Raw genomic sequence first — 26,854 nt, forward strand, 5'->3', positions numbered from 1 at the left:
CCCCACTCTGGTGAATCCTCTTACCCCCCACACTTCTGGCCTGAACATCAGTTCTTGAATGCATAAATAAATAAAAATTTAAAAAATTGGGATAGAGGATTAGAATAAGGAAAACTATGTTTAAGGAACTTCTGGCTGCAGAGGGAAAGGATAATTCAAACGTAGTTAAGAGACGCTGAACTAGACCCACCTAGTAATGTGCTGATCAACCTCTCCTGTCTAAGGATGGGATACTAGTCCCGAGCACAGCAGGTGGGAGCTGTTCAGTGAGAATGCTGTCTTCTGAGTGCTGCAGTGCCATGTGACTGGACATGCACCTTTACCTGGTGCTTTTCCTTATCAGTTCCTGTGACTGGACTCAGATACTCTAAGCCCCGTGTTTGGTCTCAGGTAAACACCATTGTCATAAAGATAAGATGTGAACACTAGAGTCAGACAAATTGGACTCTCATACCAGCCTGCCACTTACTGCTTTTGTGACCTTGGCACTTCCTTGGTGTTAAACAAGGATGATAATAGTGATGTTGTGGAAATTCTGTGTATACAAAATCTACACCAATCACTGATGGTAGTTACCTTTGTATTATACAGTGGAGTTTTAAGTACTCAGTTGGTCCTCTAGACTGTTATATAAAATAAATATCAAGAAATATGTCAATCTGAAAAGATTTCATATTGTATGATTCTGTAATTATATGACATCCTGGAGAAAGCAAAACTATGAAGCTAGTGCAGAGACCAGCGGTTGCCAGGGCTTCTGAGAGCAAGGGGAGGTGACGAGGCGCACACTGCTCTTCATGACACTGTAGCGCTCATACTTGCCCTACACCTGTCAAGCCCTGTAGTATGTACACCACCAGAAGCGCATCCTAATGTAACTACAGATTATAGGCCATAGTGATATGTCAGTGTAGGTTTGAACGAACATCATTCTGGAGTGGGATTTTAATAGTGAGGAGGCTGAGCATATGTAGGGCCGGGGAGTATATGGTTAATCTCTGTACCGTCTACTTAGCTTTCCTTTGAACCTGAAATATGTCTAATAAAAACTACATGTGAAGGTTTGTGGTCAGCTCCACACAGTGGTAGTATCACTTAAGGGGCACCCACATTTGATGCTCCCCCTTTAAGTTAAGGCATATTCTCCAGAAAACCTAGGTTTTTCACCAACACTGTCGTCATGAACAGCACCAGCAAACCTTTCATGGGCTTACTATAGTGCTTTGCACTTAATCTCATTGACTACTTCCAGTGGCTTTATGGAATGGGTTCTGTTATTACCCCCACCTTACAAATCAGGAAAGGTTAAGATGTGTCAGTGGCATACCCAAGACCACCCAAGGTTCCAACGTGTGGCTGTTGGTATGACTCAAATTCTGAGGCTTTTAACTGCTAAAATCTTCTCTAGCCTCTGTCTGCAGATGTGTTACACACTAATTTGTTAACACCCATCAGCATCTCAGCAAGGATAAACTCTTGCCCATTCCTACTAGAAGCAGGATATTGAAAGAAGGCTACCAACTGATTACTTTTCTTTTTCCTCACTGGTGTATTTAAAAGATGATATGAAAGCATTAAGGAACATTTTGAAATAAAATTGACTACCATAACATCAAGGCTATTTTCACTTTTTCAATCCTTGTCTTTATAATTACATAGCTTACCTAGTTGTATCATATTGTACACTTTAACTTACAAAATCATAAACATTTTCCCTTGTTTTCACATTTTCATTTTAATGATTACAGTCACTCTGTTATTTCTCTTGATATTTCACTAGTTGCCCAGTATAAGTAAGTATAGCTAAGCTTGCTGCATTTTTTTCACTTTTGTTGGATAATTTCCTTGGGAATTTCCAGAAGAGTGATCACCAAAATAGAAAGGCCAAAAGCTAGGCGTAGCTTTTTAGAACTCTTTGTGTTATCATTTTGCCTCTGCAAAGATCATAGAAATTTATTACACTACTAGTCCCGTAAGATCACACCAATTTTGTCCACATTTCATTTATAGGTATTATTATTAAATAGGTATTGTACAGTATGATTTGTCTTCATTTGTCTTTGATCATTAGTGAAGACTGATAGTTTTTCTTATATTTTGACTAACTATGTATTTATCTTCATGGAAATTGCATAAGAAAGATATATTTTAAGAAGGACATAGAGGAGATAGGATGGGGGAGGGGTGAAGTTGTGGCAGTAGACCCTAAATAATTCACGAACCACCAGAGGGCTCACCTCTAAGATAAGGGTTCCCTGGTGCTGGGAAAGAATAGCCAACATTAGGCACGGCCTTTCACCACATACACACACACACTATGCTGACCTCATTCTTCTCCCTTATGCTTTAATCTAAGAACTGGCGGGTTGCAGGCTTAGACACCAGAGCTATTTGGAGTCTCATCTGGCTAAAACAGAGCTATCTTTTTAATGCAGGCACGGTGGGTAAACCATCAATCTCTCACAGTAAGCCTATCAGTTGTGCAGGCCTTTAAGTCTCACAAGAGCTTTTATATCTATTATCTCATTTGCTCCTGACAGCAATCCTGTCATGGGTAGATATTATGTCTGTTACACAAATAAGAAAGCAGTTATTATTATCGTTGTGAATAAATAGTTCAGAAATGATCAGGAATTCAGAAGGTGCCTGTTGGGTGAAGTCAGTCCTATTTCTTGGCAGAGAAAATGCTGGAGAATGATGATTTTCCTGCCTCCAGCCTACCCCTCTGACCATCACCATATTTGTGAAAGGGCTCCCAGCCCTTTGTCTTCTCAGCAGGATGGCTGTAGCCTTTTGTTGATAGAGGAAACATTGAAGGTCTTTGTGTGGAAATAGTAGCTATTTGTTTTAGGAGACAGTATTGTTATCTCAAAGGTGCACCTGGGACCAGCCCTGGAGAAGGGTGGCTCTGAGCCAGGCCAGGCTGGGGCTGGTCCCCATGGAGTAGGGAAGGAGGACAGAGACCCTCAGCCTTTGGTGACTTGCAATCTACTCACCAAGTGACCTCAATTGGATGTTCCTTGTCACTGCTTGGAAGGAAAAATCTCCCTCTGTTTACTCTGCTTCTTGTAGTGGATTTCAAATTTCTAGCTATAGGTTGAAGGGATTTTGCATTAAGAGGAGAGACTGAAATAAGTTTGGAGATTGAGGCACAATGTCTTTTTTTTTAAGTTGAGATATAACTGACATATCATGTTGTATTCAGGTGTACAACATCATGATGCAATATATGTGCATATTAAAATGGTTACCACAGTAAATTTAATAAACACCTATCAACACACAGTTACAGATTTTTCCCTTGGGATGAAAACTCTTAAGATTTACTCTCCTAACCACTTCAAATACACACTACAGGATTGCTAAGTATAGTTCTCATGCTGTACATTAGACCCACAGGACAGACGTCTCATCTAACTGTGAGTTTGTTCCCTTTGGCCACCTTCCTCACTCCCACTCCCACCCCTTCAGCCCTGTCTCTGGCAACCACCAACTATTCTATGTTTCTTTGTCTGATTTATTCCATTTACCACAATGCTTGAGGCCCTTTCAGGGGACCGTGATATCTTCCATCACTGAACACACTGGTGAGTGGTCACGTTTCCTTCATAGACTTGAGCCCAAACAAGACATCCCACCAGAGGGCAAGCTGCAGCAGTCTGGAAATCCAGCAATCTGGGGGGAAGCCCGACATGAAAGAAACTTATAAGATATAAAACAAGGCCACTCACAGAATTATTTTATTTAGGAAATATGCTTGTTTTTCTTAAGTGTGGACATGTTTTGGGCTTGCAATTTTTTAAATGAATGAGTTAGTAAATATTTAATTTCTGTAAGGTAAATTTTGATAACTACCACCCAAATAAACAAAAGATTTTTGGTGTCCTCACTTGTTTTTAAGAATTATGAAAAGGATCCCAAAAACAAAATATTTGAGGCACACAGCCTTAGCAAATGTTTTTGGAGCTAGTCAATGGAAATTATTTTATAGCATGGAGGAAAAGGACAGATGAGACAACCAGAGCTTATTATTAAAAGATTCAAACTAAGGATAAGATCCGGATTTTTGGGCCCTCCCTGGTGGTGCAGCAGGTTAAAGCACAGCACTAAGAAGCTAAAGCCACTGCAGCATGAGTTCGATCCCTGCCCCATGATCCGCCTGGCGCAGCAGACCTCTCTGACCCACTCACTGCTCCCCTCAGCAGTGTACTTTGTCAGTCTGTCTGTTCTGCTCCCCACTCTGTCTCCGGTGAATCTTCTCACTGTCCCTGCACCTCTGGCCTGTACCCCAGTTCTGTATGCACAAATAAATAAATCTAAAAAAAAAAATAGATCCTGATATTCAGTCATCAAATATTTATGGAGCTCTCCTGTAAGGCAGACCCTAGGCCAACTGTGAGAGGCTTTGAAATGCGAGACACATCTTCGGCCTTCAAGGAGTGAAGGAGGCTGACAAGAAAGGCAACTGTGCATCTGGTGTGATTAAGCTGTGAGGGGGGGTGTGTTCTGGGGCTGTGGCAAGACTGGGGGCACACCACACCACACCAAGGTGGGGAGACATGGGAACCCGTACAGGTCCCAGAGACAGGCTACCGCTCAAGTCCAAGGCCGTCTGTCACCAACAGCTCCAAGGAGGTCTAAAGCCACAGCCTGTTGCTTGCTTGCTTGTTTATTTTAATGTTATTGGCTACCAGCCCAGTGGCAGGGGTTGGAGGAGGTAACCAGAGTCAACTAAGGCCTCAGGCGATGGATTTGAAAGAGTTCTGTCTTAATTAGAGCCTGGAAGGGCAGGCAAGAGAGGAAAATGTAAAATTGTGTTTCTCCTTATTCTAGCACAAAAGAATTCTGTCCTTCCCCCTAAAGTCACTGGGGTATCTTCATTAAATTTTTAACTAATACATAGTCTTAATGTTTTTCAGAAAAGTCAAATCATTTAGGAAATGTTAAGGGCCACGATTATTCCCCCCTGTTAACAGTTTCATATACGCCATTTCACAGGCACATATAAATAGATAAGAATTTTCAGGTTAGAGGCTTTGGTTAGTTTACACTGAAAATTGTGTGAAGCCATACAAATGCTGCCTAGGAGATAAAATGTCCACGGATGGTGATAAAAACCAATACAGGATGTTCTCCTAAGATGTTAATGGCTGATGGCATAAAATCAGCGTAGGATATGCCGATGTTCTTTGTGGGAAATTACTCATACTTGAAAAGCGCTACAAGGGGCATTCAGCTCACAGGATCAGGCCCAAAACTGCTTGCTGGAGACTTCTGTATCCCAGACTGCATCTGTGAGCATGTGATTGTGGGGTTCCCTACGGCTCTTTAATTTGCATGCTCTAATGGGGGCATCTCGTGTTATACCTCTCTCAGCCTCTCCTTTCTTCTGTCTCTTCTCTTCCCCCAGTTCCGAACCCCTTTACTTCCTCCCCTCACTGCCTCAGATCCTTCTTCCCATTCTCATTCTCTGCCTCATCGCCTTTCTGTCCTCTTGGTCCTACAGCAGCTTCTTGAGGTTGTTTTAAGGAGGGCTCTCCCTGCGAGGAACTCCAGGGAAACATCTTCTACTTTCTGTTTTTGAACCCCAGAGAAAGTTTCATGTGTTTCAAGGAATCCATGCCCTTCAAAGTGGTAATGACATCGTTTCTATTTAAATTATTATTATTATTATTATTATTTAAAGATTTATTTATTTGTGCATACAGAACTGGGGTACAGGCCAGAGGCTCAGGGGCGGCGAGAGGCTTCACCAGAGACAGAGTGGGGAGCAGAACAGGCAGATGGACGAAGTACACTGCTGAGGGGAGCAGCGGGCGGGTCAGGAGAGGTCTGCCGCGCCATGTGGTCACCTCCGGGGCAGGCGGGAATCGAACTCATGCGGAAGCAGCTTTAGATTCTCAGTGCAGTGCTTTAACCCGCTGCGCCACCAGGGAGGGCCCTTTAAATTATTTTTAAGATAATCAGTATACTAATTACTTAGCTATGTCTTCCCTCTATAGAGAATCATTTGAGAGTCTCTTGTTGTGTATTGAATGAGCATGACACCTGGTCCAGGAAGTGATACATTCACCTGCGTGACTACAGCTGTCTTTATACATTCTCCTTTGGGCTGTCTTTGTTTTGTAATATGTCATGAGTGAATCAATGCTGAGGCTTCCCTTAACAGACCCAGTGACTCCAGAGAGGTCTTGGCATCAGTTCTTGGTACGGGTATACCATTGGTCATAGTATTGATTATCCTACATTTTCACAGAATCAGGGGTATAAGTAGCTTCTGTGTCCTGGATCGCAAAGTTATAGTTAAAATCCAGCATTTCTGCATGTGAAATCACACATTACCAATTCTACTATCGTGGCCAGAAACGGTTTTGCAAACTTCAAGCCTCTTTCACAAGGAATGGTCAAAATATGCTGCTCATGATTGTCCTCTTCCCGTGTATATCCCCCTCCTTATTAAACTTTATAGACTAGTTTTTGTAAGACCAGCAGAGACTGACCAGAAGAAACTGGTCCAGGCAATTTCTAATAACTTATCAAGCAGTTCTGTTCTTGTACCCCAGAACAAGCTAGGGGTAACCTTATAACATTAAACCCTCCAGATCTCCCCATGGAGCAGAGGCTAAGTCCCCATCTCCCCTAGATAAACATCTGATTTCTATCTCCCCCACAAAGAGGCATCCATAGTCACTGCACCTGTGCACTGGGAACTTCCATCCTCTCTTCTCCCTGCCCAATCCAGACACCTCTGTGTTCTGCACTCATCCTTTAAAGGCCCTAAACCTGTAAATAAGAATGGGAGGCAGACTTGAGCCATAACATAATAAAATCTTTTCTGAGTCATAAAGATGTTTCCACCTCGCTCAGCTGTCTGTTTGTGGACATAAAGGGCCCCCACTGGGTCCAGCTGCCTACCTTAAGTCACCATCTTTATTAGTCACCTTTCTTATGTTACTTGTTAAGGTAGTACACATAATGATAACATCTTAAGTGGAGTAACCCAGCGTTGTTTGGTTTGTCTCACCTGGCTTTTCCCATCCCTCCCGGGTCCACATTTTCAAGAGTTCTTGAATGGCACCTGCTGACGTCTTCTAAAGCTTCCTCAGCTCCTAGTACTAAATATCTCTTTGGTGGTGCTAGATAGAGGCAATAAGTTTTTAAGACTTAGACTATTCTCTGTAGTCTAAATTTTCCCAAAATCTTTGTTTTGAGGAGATCTCAGGTGAAATAATTCAAGGAACACAGTTAAGAATAAGCATAGCCTATGGTGAGGGCACATGAATGATTTGGTGATGGGAAACCCAAGGGGATTGCAACTGAGATGGAAAAATGCACAAAAATATGTAAAAATAACTTATTATTATTTTTTTAAAAAAAAAAGAGCGAGCGCGAGGAAAAAAAAAAGAATAAGCATAGCCTCCCTGGAATCTATCCATGGGAACATACCTGGAATCATCTCTAACTTAACAGCTCCCACACTAAGAGGAAGAAAACATGCCAAAGAAGGTCTTGTCTGGTATCAACTGTCTTGAAGCAAGGCTCTATTCTTCCTGTTATGGACCAAAGCTATATATGTCTCTCTCTCTTTTTTAAAAAAGATTTATTTATTTATACATATAGGAGTTGAGGTGCAGGCCAGAGGTGGGAGGGGGTATGCAGGGAAGGGTGAGAGGGTTCACCAGGGACAGAGTAGGGAGCAGAACAGACAGATGTATTGAAATACACTGCTGAGGGGAGCAGTTGTTTATGACAGGAGACGTCATCTGTCCCACGTGAGTCAGCTCCATGGCTGGGGATCGAACTTGGGCTACTATAGCTGTGGATAGCTTCACAGTGCTGTATCGTAACCCCTTGCACCACAAGGGAGACCCCTGTATTTATCTTATATCTCTCTCATGACAGTGACTGCAGTTCACATTGTATCTTAAGGTTTCTGGCAGCCCAAGAGCTAGGTTATTGGGACAGCTCTATTTCTCCAGATGGCTTTGAAGAAGACCATCCCTTTTCCTTGGGGCCCTTCATTTCCTGGTACCTTAAAAAACTATCTAAGGAGTCCTGAAACCATGTATGAAATGACAAAAGCAAACAATTTTGACAAGTTTAAGGTCCTGTATTCAAGGGAAAACAATCTGTGGACGAGGGAAATCCATGTCTTACCGGCTGTGGAACACTCCTTCCAAGGGGTTTGGGCAAGAGCGTGCTTTATTGAGCATTGCAAGTTGAAGCACCAAAACAGGACATTATTGGCAGGCGTTGCATATCTGACCTAATTTAGAAAGATCTAGGAATGAGGAAGCAGTCTGGTGATCCTTGGCATTTGGGGATCTACTGGTTTGCATATGCGATGGAATACTGACACAAACACAAGTTTGACTTACAAATATGGCATCCAAGGCAGTTGCATCTAAGCCCATTTTGAGCCTAAAAATTTGTTTCAGCACATGCAAGCATTACAAATCACCAATTAAGATCACACTAAATGCATGAGAATCCTTTTTTTATTTTTGCTCTCCCTTGGATGTGGACTAAAGAGTTGAATAAAAGAGACGCAACAGCCACTCATCACTCGTTGTGAAGTGCACCTTCCCAATCTATGCCCTAGGCCCATGTCCAGCCTCTAAGGTCTAATGTCAGTATTACATGCACACCCCCAACCCGCATAATCTGTTACATTGACTCATTGTGGACAAGTATTTATAGGAATTTTCTTCCTTCTACCCTAAGACCTCAGAGCTACCAGAAACTTTAGGGGATCACTAATCAGTTCTTGGATTCACTTTACATTCTGAGACTGATCACCTTTGACCTGATTGAATTCCCTTCAATAACAGTTTAAAATTCTTGACCCTGAATCTAATTTCCCAAGAAGAAACTGGCCATCTATGGTCACAGGTTCTCTAGAGCTTGAAAATCTTTTGAACCTTAGCCCTAATGTGCTCATAAAGTTAATTATGCTCCTAAATTTAGTAACCATGGCGTATATAAGAGATCTGGTTCTCTTGGCTGTGGCTGCTGTAGACACAGCGATGTGAAATGCACTGGTTCTACAGTCCTCTAGTGAACACTCTAGGTTAACCCTTCCCCTGTTTCCAGGCCCCAACTTTCTTCTGTCTTACTGTCCATGTTAAGAAACACGAGGCCTTTGGTATCCACCTTAGAATGACCCAAGAGCATTAATCATAATGAGTGGGTGGGATAACAAGCTAAAAAGGATTGGAAGGAGTTGGCCAAGAAGAATAATGATGACAACAACATTAAAGTATTTCTTAATAGAGAACTTAATAAGAAAAAGAGCAAAGTTCTGCCTATCCAATGAATAATTTCACCAAGAGATTGGCCCTTAGACTTGACTTTTCTTAGTTTTGACATTTTGTGCAATCAGTTTGTTTCCTTCAACTGTATCTCTTCTTCCCTCTATGCCTCTTTATTTTCTTAGAAAAATTCCTCTGACATAGATAGATAGATATGAAAGACTCCTGTTGGAATGTTGATTTAGCTGCAACAACAGAGGCCTAAGTAATAGAAGTTTATTTCCCTTTCACATAACAAGATAGAGGTATAAGAATTCCTGGATTAACATGGGGCTCCACATCACATGGGGGCCAGTCTCCTTCTCCCTACCAGCCTTGCCATCACACATGACTTTCATCTCATGTTTCAGCTCCTGTTCTTATCACTCTAGTCCAGTTATCAGGAAGCAGGACAGTTGAAAGGCAAGCAAATTTCATCCTTTGAGAGCATGAGTCAGAAGTTGCCTATCATGTCAGTCATATTCTATTGGTCAGAACTTAATCAAGTGGTCAATATACCGAACTGCAAGAGAGGCTAGGTAATATGGTGTTTAGTTAGGTGGAAATATGGCATTAAATAAAAATGATATTCTATTATTTATTGTATTATAGTTACTGTTATGTGAGAGTGGGGAGGAGTGATTGAGGAGTGACGAGCAATCTATGCTTGGTAGGGGACAAGAATTCTTTGTCATTGGAGCAGCAGTAGTGATGGAATCTGCAGAAATAAAGGGATGTGTTTATTTTAAAGATTTATTTATTTATGCATACAGGAACTGGGGTACAGGCCAGAGGTGCAGGGGGTGAGAAGATTCACCAGAGACATCAGAGTGGGGAGCAGAACACACAGAAATCACTGCTGAGGGGAGCAGCAGGTAGGACAGGAGAGGTCTGCTGCACCATGTGGGTCAGCTCCCTGGCTGGGGACCCAACTTGAACTCGTGTTGCAGTGGCTGTGGATAGCTTCATAGTGCTGTGCTTTAAACCCTTGCACAGCAAGGGAAGGCTCATAAAAGAAAGTTTTAAAGAGCTTCTCAGCAGGTCAGATGACAAGAAGCATTTAGGAAGAGACCATTAAAGGAGCACAGAGTAAATTTATAAAATTGGTGAAGCCAAGGAACTTCCAGCTTTTCAACAGTTGGAAAGTTGATGGAACAATGGAATTTCTGTCTATGTAATGACTGTCAGGAGTGGGGTTAGGGGTGAAAGAGACCCATGAGAGTCAAAAGAGACATCCTCATTGATTTTCCTCACAGCTATTCAGCTTAGAAAATGGCTGTCTTTTTTTTTTTTTTTGATGATGTCAAAAATTTGAAGGTGCATTACCCACTTCCAATTATACACTTGCTGGCAGAAGCACTTTAGTTCTTAAGATTCCTTGTGAAGTAGTGGAGGGAGGGGGGTCTCACTCCTGCCCAGGGAGAGTGCCATTAGAAAAGACAGCTAATTCCATTAAAAAGTAACTAGGAACAGAAGAGGCCCTCCCTTACCTCTATGGCCTCCATAACAATCAGCTGGGGAAGGAAAAGCTCAAAGCAGTTGCTGATTTCTTGTTATGACTCTGAGCTGGGAAAGTAATAGCAGTTCAAAAGAAAAGACAAGAATATTTAGTCTCTACTAAAATCATTGGAATAGATCAAATCAAGTTACTATACAAGCTCATGATGATAATTAATAATAATTATCACAGTCATACTTCCTTAATAACAACATGTTTATGTTCCACTGACATCTAAAAGGGATCTGAGCCAGCTTATATTAAAAAGCACAGATACAACTAAACATAGTCCATAGGAACTATAATAAACAGACTTAGTCAACGAAGTGGGAAAGGATAGTGGAGGAAGATAACTTGTACCAGAGAACGTAAGATAAACAAGAGTACTGCAAATAAGAACCAAGCCTATGGTTCCTGGCAGCCAAAGTAAAAAAGAAAACACAAATAGAATGCATAGTTCTTTTTGTTGAGAAAGGAAAAGCACACCAATTAATAAAGAGATGCTAATTCTGGGAAGAATTAGCGTGTGGATTTTGCATTTCTGCCTCCCTTAAAATCTACATTAAAACTCTATAAAGTTGTTAGAATTATTATGTGTATAAATAATTGAAGGTATTATAGGGTTCATTTAGACATGCATATATAAATATGTATAACAATTTATATGTAGTGCCTATATATAAATTTTTGTGATATTCTGGAGACCTGACTACCCAGAAATAAAGCTTGGAAACCCTTGAGGAATTATGGTAGGTATGTTCCTAGCGTGTCATCATTCACTGGCTTGGTGAACAAGCTCTCTTTAATAGAGGTTAATAATGTATTTTAATTAATGGAGACTTTGCACAGATATGCTAAAGTCATCCACTACCCTTTAGAGATTTCCAGACAATAGCAGAGGCTTTTCTACCTACATTTTTATCAGCAATAATACAATATTTTTAAAAAGATGTCATTGCTTCCATTTAAGTAAGGACTGTGCTACCATGAAGTAAAATCTAATGAAAATTGACTTAAACCATGATGTGGTTTATTATGTAGATAATGAAAATCCAAAGGACAGTGGGGTCAAGGCTGATCAATCTAGTGACTTAATGACATCATCAAAGACCTGTCTGATTCTGTTATTTAGTCCTGACAGCTACACAATAAAATTTATCTTTAGGCTGAATCCTCTTGGGCTTTCTCACTCTTATCTGGTATGAGAAAATATATCCCAAAAGGTTACAGAAATGTCTCTGTGATGAGTTGGACTGAAATGGAAATGGGTAACATGCTCATCCCTAAATTAGTAATGAGGCTAAGGGAGAGGTGGGTGGTGATTAATTTAGTCCTAAGTTTTCTGATCAAGTACAATAGCCGGGGTGGATTCAGCTTCTGGCAACATAGTGAGAGAATCCACAGAGATGTGAGACTGCAGATAAAATCCTGGTGTTAACCCAAAAAAGACTCTTAGGGAAGCAGTCACAAAGTCTAGTTATAGCACCTGGAAATGACAGTTTATGACTTGGAAATAAATAGGTGGAAAGTTTTAAAAATGATTTTATTCTTACTCTATATTATTATTATTATATTGGTAATTGAACTCCATGGGCATGAAGAGAAATAGGACCTACCTATTATACTATTAATTTGTTTAAAGCCCATTTTTTTCCTTCAAGTTTTAATATACTTAGTATTTAAAAAAATATTTAATTGCAGGGCCCTCCCTGGTCGCACAAAGGTTAAAGCACCACATTATGAAGCTCTACAAAGCCACTGCAGCATGAGTTCGATTCCTGGCCAGGGAGCTGACCCACATGGTGGGGCAGAGCTCTCCTGCCCCACCCGCTGCTCCCCTCAGCAGCGTACCTTACCAATCTGCCTTTTCTGCTTCCTACTCTGTCTCTGGTGAATCTTCTCGCCCACCACACCTCTGGCCTGTACCTCAGTTCTGTAAACATAAATAAGTAAATCTTAAAAAAATACATTTAACTGTAATGACAATAAGGAAAGAATTTCATATTCTGTTTTTATCATCATTTCAATGCATATATCAGACTCTATTAAGTGGGTCAGTGAAACGGTGAATTTACCTAACCATTGATACTTTTTAGGACATAGGTTGTTGGCAACTTTTGATAATATAGCCTTGGTAACATACTTGTGCCAGCTTTCCTTATGCCAGAGAATCATTTCTTAACAAGGGTAAATATACCATTATCTATGTACAACTGCCAGAATGAAGGCATTTGAAATTTCTCTTAAAATGTTTATCTTCACCTGTATCACAGGGATGGGAGTAGGTCCTATTATCGCCAAAGATAAGCTATTATGTAAACTAAAGTTAGCTCAGAAAAAAAAAGATGGTTCTCTTTGGAGTTTACCAAGTAATTTCACAACTCATCTTCTGGCTCAGGTACTAAACACTTCAAATAGATTTTTCTTGGGACACCTTATAAACTTGCACAATCCTATACATTTGGGTTGGACTTTAAAATGTAAGTCAGAGATCTTAATCAGAAGGATTTAGAATGGTAGCATGTTATATTGCTAGAGCATAGAAAAGCTGTTAAATTCATGATCGTTGGGGGCCCTCCCTGGCTGCACAACAGGTTGAAGTGCAGCACTATGAAGCTATTGCAGCCACTGCAGCACAAATTTGATCCCTGGTTTGGGAGGTGACCCATATGGTCTGGCAGACCTCTCCTGACCCGCCCGCTGCTCCCCTCAGCAGTGTGTTTCAGTACATCTTCCTATTCTACTCCCCACTCTGTCTCTGGGGAATCCTCTCACCCCCTGCACCTCTGTCAAAGACAAGTGAGATGATATTGCAATGGGTCAAGGCAGTGGGTCTCATTGTGTTCCTAGAACCAGGGGCATCAACATTCCACGGGAACTTATTGGAAATACAAATTACTGAGACCCACCTATATCTCCAGCAAGCTGTAGTTTAACAGGTCTTCTAGGTGATTCTGTTGTATGCTATGGTTTACATCTTAATGGATTTATAAAAATGGGGAGAGAACTGGAATCATCACCCCATCACCCAATACCAGGGTTCCTCTTCCTGGCTTTTGGACTCAAATTGCTGCAGCCTCTAAGCCCCATGGCAATCTGGATAAATGACTCATTAGGGAGTTTGAGTTCTGCCAGCACCATTTCCACCCCCGCACTGTGTGGGGGTTAACTGACCAACTTTGCTTGCTCCTCAGGCCAGTCAAGATCTGGCTTAATTTCTCTTACTCAAGATTTATATGAAATTATTGCTCTCCCTTTGACTAAGAGATATTCTGGCTTCTTTCCAATATCTACTAAATAGATGTTGTGCAGATTGTTTTGATGACATTGATGTTAGGAGTCAACTAAGGAGACATAACACTTTACTTGGTTTATAAATGATTCACTTATTCCACTCTAGTCTGTATTACAGTTTTTAAATTTTTCCATTTTTGGTTCAGCCCAATAAACACTTTTTTTGAACCCATTACATGCCAGGCATTATGCTAAATGAATAAAACAATCCTTGTCCCATGAAGAACATACAGTGAGGTGATGAGAACTACTATCTTCAGTGCATTCAAGACATCAACTTTAATCTTCAATTAAAGAAAGGTGTTAATTCCCCATTCATCAGATAAGCAATCCAATACTCAGAGCCCAAGTCTATATTGTAAGTGGCAGAGCTGGGACTTGAACCTAGGTCAGTATGATTCTAAGGCTCATACTTATTCTGTAACAAGTTCATCCTGGGATAGCTCTTCTTCAATAGAAGTTGTTGTGGGTAGACACCAATGACAGCTAACTAGGTGTTTTTCACATGGTCAATTTTGAGTGGTTTAATTAATAAAACTGGGCCTTTAGAATAATCAGGTTGAAGGATAATATGATCTATCAATTTGACATATGAGAACTATTCTATTGGTTTTCAAAGAATAGTGGAGGAAAGCATGTCTCATCTTACGGGACAAAGTGCAAGATTGCAGGCTTAAGGATTAATAAAGAAGAAAAGATATTTGGATGGAGAGAAGGTACTGAAAAAGTCCTATACCAGGCTTAGACCCTAATTTGCAAGAATTTTAAGGTAGTTTCTTAGTCTTCTCTGTGCATATGTACTTCCATGAAAAAGTGACAAAGAAGAGTGAATACAGAGTTTCTGAGAGCAGAAGGGCATTTGACCAGGCAAAACCATTTTTCTCAGAATATATGGGCATTACTGTCTTGGGAAACAGAGAAGAATGCCTCCACAAAGGGTTAACAAGCTGCTCAGGACCGCGTTCATTCCCGACAGTAACTTACAATTGGATCACAGGAGAAGAGAAAAGCTACAGCAACAAGCACCACCTAGTGGCCATTTACAAGGTGTAACAATTCTGTCAGCCTTGGTCATTGGAGAAGTTCACTCGATGAACATCTAACAGTGCGATGGGCTTTCAGCACCTAGAAATTTGATTTGTAGCATACTTTCAGGTCCAGAAAGTCTGAGTCTGACTCCTCCAGCTAGTCATAGGCTTGCACTGGAGAGAAGGAAAGTCATCTGTTGAACCAAATAGGTAGAATGGGAAGTGCAATGCTTCCTTTGCTGGTTTCCTCCCCTGATGGAGCATGATATTGCCTGTGCTTAACCTGGCGCCAGTCAAGGCCTCTCCCCCTGAGACTCAGGGCAGACTCCAGCCCACCCCACATGTTTCCTTTCCAGATAGGGTGGTAGGAGAAAATGTGACCAAGATCTGAAAAAGAAAAATTTTTAAAGGAATAGCATAGAAAAATAAATCCTACTTATAATTTTTGATGTAATTACAGACTTAGAAAAAAGTTGAAAGAATAATACAAAGAATTTATATATACACACACATACATGTATTTCATCCATATTGTCCAAATATGAACAATTTATCTTACTTACTTGCTTTTATCATCTCTCTTTTTTTTCCTTCTCTTTCACACAGACATATACACACAATTATTTAAGAATAAATTAAAGCATAATGGCCATTACTCTAAATACTTTAATAGATATTTTCTAAAAACAAGGAGATTCTCTTATCAAAATCAGGAGATTACAACTGTATACCATATAACAAACAGACCTTATCAACTATTTCACTAAAAGCTTTAATAGAAAGAGGAAAAAATATGATCCAGGACCCAGCACTAGCTAACTGCACATATTGCATTTGGATTTCATGTTTCTTTGTCTCTTTTAATCTGAAACAATCCTTGAGTCTTTCTTGTCTTTCACAAATTAGTTAAAAATTTTAGTAAGCAAATAAATCATAATATTAACAAATTATAACCTATATAAACAGCACAAGAATCCTGAGATCATACTGATATACAAATGTTAATATATGAGTAAGAAGGGCAAACTCTTCCTAGGAGAATGTCAACCAATAAATAGTGCAGAAGAAATGACAGAAAAAAAAAGGAGATCACCATTTGACAACTATAATAGTAATAAAGAGGCAAACGTCATCAACGGATGCTAAAACTAGAGAGTTTCAAAGTATCTCCCCACAAAGTGAGTATTAATTAAAAGAGAAAATCATTAATTTTACACTGAAGACATCAGGAGAAGACACACCTAATTTAGCAAGGGGTCAAAGTTAATATCACCAATAATGATAAAATTAATCAGTCTATATGCATTCTAATATGACTGAGAAGAACAAAATCTTGATTCTTTGGTATTCCTTGCCAAGATGTATAACCTGAATTTAAAACAAGGAAACATCAGACAAATAAAATAGAGGGACAATGTACAAAACACATGACTTATACTCTTCAAATTTTGTGAAACTGATAACTTCCTTGATAGCCCTACTTTAGAGTAGGTGTGTGTGGTACAGTACTTGAGAGAGATCCAGTTCTTCAGGACAAAAGTCTTTTTCTCAGGCCCTCCCTGGTGGCGCAGCGGGTTAAAGCACAGCGCTGAGAATCTAAAGCCGCTTTCGCATGAGTTCGATCCCCACCTGCCCCAGAGGTGACCACATGGCATGGCAGACCTCTCCTGATCCGCCCGCTGCTCCCCTCAGCAGTGTACTTCGTAGATCTGCCTGTTCTGCTCCCCACTCTGTCTCTGGTGAAGCCTCTCACCACCCCTGAGCCAATGGCCTGTACCCCAGTTCTGTATGCACAAATAAATAAATCTTTAAAAAAAAAAGTCTTTTTCTCTCTGGGGATGCTCCAAGTCCTTCCCTCTGGAAACAGCTTTGCCCATCAGAATGCACCAGGATCAGAGATGCCATGCTCAGCAACTGCTCCCAGGGTTACAGGAAACCACGCATCCATTGTAAGATGTCTATTGTGAGCCTCGGGGTACTCTAGAATTTGGAGGTATTTTTTCCAAGGACATATAAAATCCAGGACAAATAAGAGGAGGTACTACCTGATGCAAAAAGTAGAACTTTCTTGACTCAAGGGAGTAAGAACTAGGAAATTAAAATGGATCAGGAAGAGAAAGTGAATTTTCAGCATGACAATGTTCAAAGACAATTCACTAATGGTGTTCAATCTTTCTGAAGTGAGTTAGGCGGCTAGGAAAGGTCTTTGTGTACACAGTCATTTCCTAATGCACCCTCCGGTTTCCCTCAGTCAATTCCAGGGTGCAGGTCAGATGGGCTCCCATCTAGGTAGTATCTCTGGGCCCAGGGCGTTGGACTTTCCTATTTCCTCTGGAGAATGCAGGTTGGAACAAAAGGCAGGACACAGCCTTTTTGGTTATTTTCTAGTGACCTATGGGATGACAAGCTCCAGTGCTTATTACTACACCAAAGTGATGTCTGAGCTCTTCTTACATACCCCAGCAGACTCTGGAGTCTCCTTTCAAGCAATCAGCAGCATGGTGGACTTCTGGGATGTAAGTGAGAATTCTACCCTTCCCCTTTCTCCTTCTCAATGGCCTGAAGCCTGAGCCTGTTAAGGGGAAGGATGTCCTAAAAGATCTCGGCAGAGTTTGGTGGATGCCACCCCTCCTCCAGCTTTCTGGATTCCACCCCCTACTCCAGTGACTGAAAAACTATAATTCCCAGCAGCACCAAGGAGAGAATTGCAAGGACCTAAGGGCAGGGTTAAGCAGGCATTCTGGGACTTTGGGAGGTAAATAGAGAGGGCTTTTCCAACTTTTCCAACTGTCGTGCTGGAGAGGTAATGGATCTCTCTCCCTCTGGAGCAACTGCTCTCAGACTGTGTGACTGGGGGCTAGCAGTGTTAGTTTGTGACTTGGAGCTCCAAATTAGTGGTGCTGGTAAGATATTCCAGTTACTTTGTATCCCTCTCTCTTTCCCTGGGTTGGTTCCTTTTCCTTTCCCCTTTTTGTAAATAAACCCATTACAGGTAAGATATTCCAGTTACTTTGTATCCCTCTCTCTTTCCCTGGGTTGGTTCCTTTTCCTTTCCCCTTTTTGTAAATAAGCCCATTACCTTTTTTTGTGTGTGCCTGCAGAAAATTACATTTAGAGCACACAGGTGAGGCCCCACAGTCAGGCAGCCCAAGTCCACTCTGGGCTACCCTGTAACAAGACCACAAACCAAGGTTCAGGGATATCATAGGTAGATCAGGCCATATCCAAAGACCAGGTCAGTCTGGGATCAGGGAGAATCAAACTGTTAGGCAAGAATAAATGGGTTGGAGCTGAGTTCAAGTGGAGGTAGAAGAGAGAACAAGCTGTTGATCAGGAGGTCAAGCCGGTGTGACTAGAATTGAGAGTCAGAGGTAAAGCTGTATTTCAAAATGCCATTTAAGTAAAGAGTAAGGTCATACCAGGTCAGGAGCTGGTCAAGGTTTATGGGTCAGCTGAGAAGCGCAATAGAAGCAGACTGGAGACAAGATGGAGGGTCTGAGAGTGAAGGCAAAGGTCTTTCTCAGGGTAGGGACCAGGAGAGGCTGGATCAGGCCCAATCCAGCTTTGTGGTCTAGTTTGCCCAGGGCCCACTACTGGACAGTTTATACTGGACCAAGTGGTACAACAACCAGAGCCTGGGCCACGGCTCCCACTCCTTCATCTACTATGAGAACCTGCTGTTGGGGGCTGCAAGGCTGCGGCAGCTGAAGGTCCGCAATGACTCCTGCGTGGTGCATGAGGACTTCCGTGAAGACATTTCGAGCTGCTATGATGTCTACTCTCCTGACAAGGAGGAGCAACTCCCCTTTGGGCCCCTCAATGGAACAGCGTGAGTCCCCCACCAATGTCATGTGCCTTGGCCCTCTGGGTGGGCCTGACACCATCTGCTGGTTTGGGAACCACTTACACTGGGTCTTAAAGAGTCTTGGGGACACTTGGAGACTGTAGGGGGCATCTCTGAGTCCCCAGGGTCACTGTTTGGAGACAGTGGTCTCAGTCATTTAGGAACAGAGAAGTTCTATTAGCAGACAGACCCATAGCCTCTGGAACCGTTCCACACACAGGTCTCAGCGCAGCCAGAGAAGGCGTCCCTTCTTGCCCTGAAGAATGGATGAAGCATTGATGCTGTCACAAGAGTCAGGGGTGGGAGAATCTGACCCTTGGAACTGATAGGGGAGCACAAAGTGTGAAGGATGGATGGGGAACTAGAGAAGAAAGGGGAAGGCATGTATTGGTCAGAGAGAAGATGGAAACAAGAGTCTAGGGGGAAAGCTTGTGGACAGAACAGAAGAGAATCAGTGGGGTAAGCAGTCAGGTGTACAAGCATACAAACAGAATGGGTCTTTTCTGGATGGTATAGGCCAGGTGCTTACCTTGTATTGACCACTCAGGTTGAAGTGAAAGGTAGGGCTTGGGTCTGTCATCTATAGTCTTAGGTGACAAGAAAATTGGAGATTTGCATCTGAGTTTCAGGTCTCCTGCTAATTAACTGGATTATCTGACAGATCTCTGAGTCTCCATTTCCTCATCTGCAAAATGTGGATGATGATTCCTTCTCTGGTCAACCACTTGTCAGGGTCAAACAAGATATTAACTGGGAAATATAGATTACATGTAGGTGAAGCTAAATTCTCTATGAGCTTAGAGAGTCATATAGTGCTGTCATTGCTTGGGACATCAAGGGGTTGACTGTGACCTGCTCTTCTCCCACGCCAGGTGGACATACCACTCACAGGATGCGCTGGGAGGCTCCTCCCACTGGGGCCAACTCACCAGCTACCGTGGAGGTGGCTACTACCTGGACCTGCCGGGGTCCCGCCAGGCCAGCGCGGAGGCTCTCCGGGACCTTCAGGAGGGCCTGTGGCTAGACAGGGGCACCCGGGTAGTCTTCATCGACTTCTCTGTCTACAATGCCAACGTCAATCTTTTCTGTGTGCTGAGGTGGGTCCTTCCCTAACCTGCTCCATGGTAAGTGTGGGAGAGAGATGACAGGAGGAGCTGCCCCTCTTTCGCCTCCCCTCACAGACTGGTGGTGGAGTTCCCAGCTACAGGAGGGGCCATTCCATCCTGGCAAATCCGCACGGTTAAGCTGATCCGCTATGTCAGCAACTGGGACTTCTTTATTGTTGGCTGTGAGGTCATCTTCTGTGTCTTCATCTTCTACTATGGGGTAGAAGAGATTCTGGAGCTCCACATCCACCGGCTTCAGTATCTCATCAGCATCTGGAACATACTGGACCTGGTAGTCATCTTGGTGAGGGTCAGCTTATCTTGGGCATGGGATATGTCAGGATAAGGACGGGGGAGGGGGGATCCGCCCTGATAGGGCCTCCAAGTTGTTCCTTTTGGGGCCTCAAGCTGCCTCATGATTTCTGATCAAATCACCATGTGACCGTGCCCAAACCGGAGGCTGATATTCTCCTGGCTCATTCTGGGGAATCCCTGTTTCTCATATCCCCTCTCCTCTGCCTGCAACCCAGGTTGCATTCTCCTTCATGTACTTGATAGTATGTTCCTCTCTGTCTCGCCTTTAGGACCTGTCTCTTGAAACCCCTTCATTTTCTCTTGTCTTCTGTCAAAATAGTCTACATCTTCCTTTTTCTCTTCCCTATTAACAAGACATACTTATTTCCTGACCAAGGCTGGGAAGTATTGGGAGAAATAAAATTGCTTCGCTCCAGTTCTCTGGTGTCCTTTAAAAACTCTGCACTTATCGCTGGCCCCAGAGCCTTCTCCCAGACTTTAAGATGTTTCCTAGTCATCCCACCCAGTTCTTTTGTACCCAAAGTAGTCAACAAGTCAGCAGGGAGGGACTTTTTCCCCATCTGACTTGCCTAACCTCTTTCCCCCCCAACCCCCCTCAACCATCCACCCCCCGGAACATTTTTGCACTTCCCTTGAGCTTCCCCTTGACTGTCCTCACCCCTCTGCCCCCCTGTGGTGGCAGCTCTCCGTTGTGGCTGTGGGCTTCCACATATTCCGAACCCTCGAGGTGAATCAGCTGATGGGGAAGCTCCTGCAGCACCCAAACACATACGCAGACTTTGAGTTCCTCGCCTTCTGGCAGACACAGTACAACAACATGAATGCTGTCAACCTCTTCTTTGCCTGGATCAAGGTACCTGGGACTCCCCGCCAGCTCTGCATCTGGGCGTTCATTCTCCCTTCCTCAATATTTGTCTTATTTCCCTGTCTTGTTTGGTAGCTCCTGTGGCCTCCAGAGGCTGCAGCAGTAGCATGTTCAAAGAGTTTCTCTTTTCTTTTTTCAATACTTGGCTCAACATGGTCCTTCAAGATATTCAAGTACATCAGCTTCAACAAAACTATGACCCAGCTCTCCTCCACACTGGCCCGCTGTGCCAAGGACATCCTGGGCTTTGCTGTCATGTTCTTCATCGTTTTCTTTGCCTATGCTCAACTCGGCTACCTGCTTTTTGGGACCCAAGTGGAAAACTTTAGCACCTTCCTCAAGTGCATGTATGTGTTCTGTCTCCTTCACTCCTCCCGGGTCCCTCCTCCTCCAGCTCCGTGGTGTGGGTGTCCTTGGGGGTGCTAGGGAAATGGGTGTGGGCACATCTATGCTTAAAGCATCTGTGTGAGCATCCTCAGAAGCCCTGGTGTGTGCTCGGGGGTCTGTGTACCTCTGCCAGTTTGGATTGGAGGTACAAGAGGGGGGTCTATATTCACTGAAGAGCAAGGAGCAGTGGTTAGGTGAGTGGGATGGGGTGTAGCTAGGAGTCAGAGTTACAGCTGGGCTTGGGATGAGGTCCAAACCCTTGTCTTTCAGCTTCACTCAGTTCCGGATCATCCTTGGGGACTTCGACTACACTGCTATTGACAATGCCAACCGCATCCTGGGACCTGTCTACTTTGTCACCTATGTGTTCTTTGTCTTCTTTGTGCTTCTGGTGAGAGTCCTTCTGAGGGTGGGGCTTTGAGAACACGAGGGACAGAAATGTAGGCCCTCAGGGTGAGGTTTTGAGAGAGAGCTTAGAACGACGACCTGACACTTCAAAAGTAGGATGGGTTTCTCAAATCTGGAACAGAGATTGGGGGGTAGGATCTTCTGGGAGCCAGCGAAGATGGCCAGTGTGGTCAGCACCAACATGTGCAGAGGAGTATGCAGGCCCCTCACTGAAAATCAAACCCCCATCCTTAAAGGAGAAAGAGATACAAGTGTTTCATGAGAAGTGGCGGCACCTGAAAACTTCTCGTTCCATTTTCCAAAACATCCCTTTCTTCGGGAATCCCAAGCTCTTTGTACTCTCTGCCAACCACGAAAGGTCTGGGTTTGAGTTTGATTAACAAAGCCACTGATACAGTCTCCCTTACTTGACCAATAGATGGGGATATAGACGGATTGGTGGTAGATATAAAGAGAACACGATCATACCCTCACCTTGAAAAGTTCCTGGTTTTGGTGCCTACTGGACTCTTAAATGAAAAGGATCAGTGGAATATGTTGGGGTATTTCTGGTTCTGTAGCACTTGAGTGAGGACAGCAGGTTGATGAGGGAGCACAGTCCACCCTTAACAGGATGCTCTGAAAGGCTGGACTCTGTGGACTCTGAGATCTGGGTCCCCATGTGGCCAGTGGAGCTGGGGTTGAAAGCAGTAACCCCTCTAGAACATGTGTCTGCGATTTTGTAAGGTCAGTGGGCTCAGTGCTATTGGTGTGTCCAAGGGTGATGAAGGTTCCTGCTTTATCCTCCAGAACATGTTCCTGGCCATCATCAATGACACATACTCAGAGGTCAAGGAGGAGCTGGCTGGACAGAAGGATGAGTTGCAGCTTTCTGACCTCCTGAAACAGGTGTTTACTCTGTCCTGGTCTGTTCCTGACTACGTAGAGCCCATGGCCTGTGCGCCTTCAATTTAACCCCGGCAGCCTATGGGTTGGGGCAAGACATGAGGAGGAGGTGGTGGGAACAGGACTTGTTTTCTTCTCCTCTCAGGGCTATAACAAGACTCTACTGAGGCTGCGTCTGAGGAAAGAACGGGTTTCAGATATGCAGAAGGTGCTGCAGGGTGCAGAACAGGAGATCCAGTTTCAAGATTTCACCAACACCTTGAAAGAGTAAGAAACCAGAACTCCAGCCTTCCTGGCATTGGGCTCAATGTCTTTAATCCTCAATCATATACCTTTGCCTAAAATCCTCTGATTTTGGTCCATAGGTCTCTGATTCTGACCTAAAGAATTATGCCCTTGACTTAAAGGTCTCTGAACTTTTAGTAATACTTTGGACCTTGTTGGACAACTTCTAGGAGTAAGGTGGTAAAGTAATCCTCTAGTGTTACATACATCCCTCAACCCCACAAGACTCTGATCACAGGTCTACATTCTCCCACAAACAGTATCTATTCCCTTAGACATTTCTTCCTGCTTCCCAGTTACATCTATTAACAAACATGGAACAAATAAGTTATGAACAGTGGCCATTAGCTCAGCAATGAACAGGGCACAAATTGAGACAAAGTCTTTATCTTTTTGGGGTTTACAGACATGTAAGCAAATAAATTGAAGCACAGAACAAATTCAACAACAAAGTGACCTGGAAGAGGGGGGAGCATGGAATCAAGAGTGTCATCAAATCTATCTTTGCTTTTAAGAGAAGGCTTTTTGGAGGATGTGCCTTTTGAGAATGGTCTTGGAGAATAAAGAGCTTACTGAGGGACAAGTAAAGGAAGTAATTCCACAGGAGGAAAGCTGTTCTGAGGACAGGTGCACAGCAGAGCAGCCCAGACAACAGTAATGAGTAGTTGAGCCTTGCTACAGGGCCGAATGAAATGTGGGCCACACCAGGAGAAGAGAAGAAGGCACCAGCCACTTTGGGAAAGTCAGTCTTGCAGCCTGTGGGTGAGGGCAAGAGATGGCCACCAGTGTGTCCAAAGAGCAGAGTAACCAGGAGAGATGCTAAGTAGGGAAGAGGTCTACTTAGCCCTGCTCGTAAAAATACTAATTACTCTAGATTTCTGGGGCAGGGAATGAAAGGGAAACATATAGGTAGGGAGTAGCTGGGTTATTCAGAGCAAAGAGATTTTTGCAGTAGTCCCTGTAGGAGGTCACAGGGCCTGAATTCCGTCAGCAGGAGTCAAGGGAGGAAAAAAATAGGTTCAAGTGATTTCTTGGAGGTAAAATTACTCACCCTTAGAGATCGTGGCTTTCCCATAGGAACCCCCTTTTCCCCCAGACAGCAAGTCTCTTGCCAGAGTCTGGCAAAAGAGTGGGAAATTCATAATGGCTCGATGACAGCGTGAAGGGCAAAAGTCATTCTGTCACCCTCTTCTCTGCAGACTGGGGCACACGGAGCAGGAGATCACTGAGCTCACCGCCACCGTCACGAGATTTGACCAAGATGGGAATCATGTCCTGCATGAGAGGGAGAAGGAGCAAATGCGACAGGGTCTGGGAGAAGAGAGGGTGAGCCCAGCTGCTCGGGGAGAGTGTCAGGAAGGCTCCCCCTCCCCTCCCTGTCCGCACACCCAGAGCACGAATCCAAAGCGAGAGTCTTCCATAAATGGACAGGAAGCGACTCTCTGGAACAGTGGTTCTCAAACTGCTGCACATTAGAACACCCTGTGAGCTGTTCAGGATCTTTACACTCAGGCTAGCATCTCTAGGGGGCTCAGACATCCATCCGTACTTTTTAGAAGTTCCCCAGTGCACAGGCAAGGCTGAGAGCCATTGCCCCAAAACAGTGTTGGGGGAAAGGGTCCATTGCCCCTGAGCCCTGGCGATTCCTTCTGAGGAGATGCCTTCTCTGTGATTTTCTAAGCCTGATCCCAAGCTGCCCTGAGGTGCCTGCTCCATCCCCAGCCGGGGTAGAGCAAAGGCCAAAGGCAGGAGGACACGGGTGCAGGGGTTCTGGTGCTGTGCCTCCTCTCCCAAACTGAGCGGGCTCTAGTGAACACCTCCTTATGGAGGCTGCAGGAGCCTGTGTCTGATTTCTGTGGGAGGTGGTTCCTCCCCAGCTTGGGCCAACTCTATGACCAACACCACCACTGTGACCCTGTATCCCCCGAGTGTGAGAAGGAAGGGGAAGAGCCCGGGGCCTGGTCCTGGGAGTCCATGACATCAGGCATTGAAACAGGAACGATGGTCTCCCCATCACTTTCCCTTCTCTGACCTCTGACCTCCTTGTCAAGGTGGCTCTCAACACTGGGATGGAGACCCTGAGCTGCTGTGTTGTGAGTAGCCCACCAGGAGATTTGGTTCCAGAGGCTGACAGAGCAGGTGGCTGGGTTTCAGGAGAAGAATTCTACAAGTACGTGAAGCCAGAGGCCCAGGGCTGACTTTGATGATAAAATCCTACCTTGATTTTCTTTGCACAGGCTTCTAAGCCCCTATCCTAGTCCAAGAATGTCCTTTAATGCTTTAATGTCCTTTAATGCTCCCCACAAAGTAGGCCTCCCCTTCCTTGCTCCCATTGAGATATGCATCATTCTATTCCCCCAAAATACACACTCTATAGATACCCGCCCCCAACCCCTGATTCATATTTCTCCTCCCTTGGGATCTCTCAAATCTTGCACAGACTCACAAGGAGAGTCCTGCAGCTAGAGTATATCTTGGAAAGAGTTATATCCCAGGTTGACGCTGTGGGTTCAAAGCTGAAGATGCTGGAAAGGAAAGGGCCACCTGCCCCTTCCCAGGAAAGGTGAGTGGCCCTTCACCCGGGTCTTCTTAGCTCCCCACAGCCAAACTCTACAATCATTTCCACTAGGGGTGAGAGAGAGACAAAAATTTGGAAAGACCTGTTTTCAGTTTTCTGGGCAACATGTTCTTTAGAGTAGTCAATATATCAGCAAAGGTGAAGGGTGGAGGGAAGACCCAAATTTGGTTATTCTGGTCTGAGAAATACCTTGGCTTTGGTGTGGGGCTGGAGAATCAGATCCAGATAAAAGGAAAGTGGGACACCATTTCCTCCTTCCAGTGACCTGTACCTTTTTTATTCTAACAGGGAGAACAAGGTGTTTGGGAGCACCTGCAGCCAGCCGAAGCGGTGACTCCAGCCTCCTGGGGAGGCAGGAATGGGCAGGAGAATGGTGGGGGAGGGGTCCTAAAGCACCAGACAGCAGGCCCCTCTCTCACCGCCTCCCGGTAGTGCCCTCCGCACACGCCCTCCACTTGTAGGGCAGCTCCCACGTCTGCTGCTGCCAGCGTCCAGCCCAGTGTCTGTCTGGCCTTCTGAGTCACTGTGTCTGTAGGCGCCTGTCATGCTTGGGCCTGTGATTCAGCCTTTGTCTGTGGTCTGTGTAGCCACGTAGCCTTGAAGCTCTCTGAGACATTTCCCTCCAGACCTCTCCATTACCACTAAGTCATGAAAGATTAAAAAAAAAAAAAAAAAAAAAAAAATTACAAACAAAACGAAGGAAGGGAGAGCATTGAAATTGAAATTCCCTGTGTACTCAGAGAGCCATGATTTGTGAAAAAGCAGAAAGCAAATGAATGCCAGTATCTAGACCTCTTCCTACCAGCAATGAATCTTATCCTTTGTGTGTCTAGAGATCTGCTGCTAGTATCTCTGGGGTTCTTGTCTTCCCCCTAGTATCCCTGAAAAGGACGGGGAAGCCTGAGAGGAGAGATTTACTCACTTGGGGGTTTGGGGGGGGGGAGATGAAAAGTTGCATGGAGCTGGAGCTGGAGTGACGTCCCCAGGACATAGTCCACCAAGACTCAGTGGAGGACCTGCTTCCAGCATACCACTGAACATTGGCAATTTAGGAGGCTGTAACCCAGGAGC

At 43.8% G+C, this 26,854-nt stretch overlaps 1 protein-coding gene across 1 annotated transcript in view; it reads left to right on the top strand.

Annotated features, from left to right (window-relative positions):
• PKD2L1 (polycystic kidney disease 2-like 1) overlaps positions 1-26,398 on the top strand; it is a 43,001-nt gene extending 16,603 nt beyond the window's left edge. The window contains exons 7-20 of the mRNA XM_004681014.2: positions 17,499-17,626; positions 18,686-18,939; positions 19,827-20,051; positions 20,136-20,364; positions 21,058-21,228; positions 21,406-21,587; positions 21,898-22,018; positions 22,825-22,923; positions 23,066-23,187; positions 24,405-24,531; positions 25,257-25,375; positions 25,646-25,768; positions 25,900-25,921; positions 26,072-26,398. Of these exons, the coding sequence (XP_004681071.1) occupies positions 17,499-17,626; positions 18,686-18,939; positions 19,827-20,051; positions 20,136-20,364; positions 21,058-21,228; positions 21,406-21,587; positions 21,898-22,018; positions 22,825-22,923; positions 23,066-23,187; positions 24,405-24,531; positions 25,257-25,375; positions 25,646-25,768; positions 25,900-25,921; positions 26,072-26,215 (2,066 nt within the window). The 3' untranslated portion in view covers positions 26,216-26,398. The remainder of the gene's footprint in view (positions 1-17,498; positions 17,627-18,685; positions 18,940-19,826; positions 20,052-20,135; positions 20,365-21,057; positions 21,229-21,405; positions 21,588-21,897; positions 22,019-22,824; positions 22,924-23,065; positions 23,188-24,404; positions 24,532-25,256; positions 25,376-25,645; positions 25,769-25,899; positions 25,922-26,071) is intronic.
• The last annotated feature ends 456 nt before the right edge of the window (positions 26,399-26,854 follow it).

The sequence above is a fragment of the Condylura cristata genome, unplaced genomic scaffold (genome assembly GCF_000260355.1).
Source record: "Condylura cristata isolate star-nosed mole 26May11 unplaced genomic scaffold, ConCri1.0 scaffold00011, whole genome shotgun sequence".
Classification (NCBI taxonomy): domain Eukaryota; kingdom Metazoa; phylum Chordata; class Mammalia; order Eulipotyphla; family Talpidae; genus Condylura; species Condylura cristata.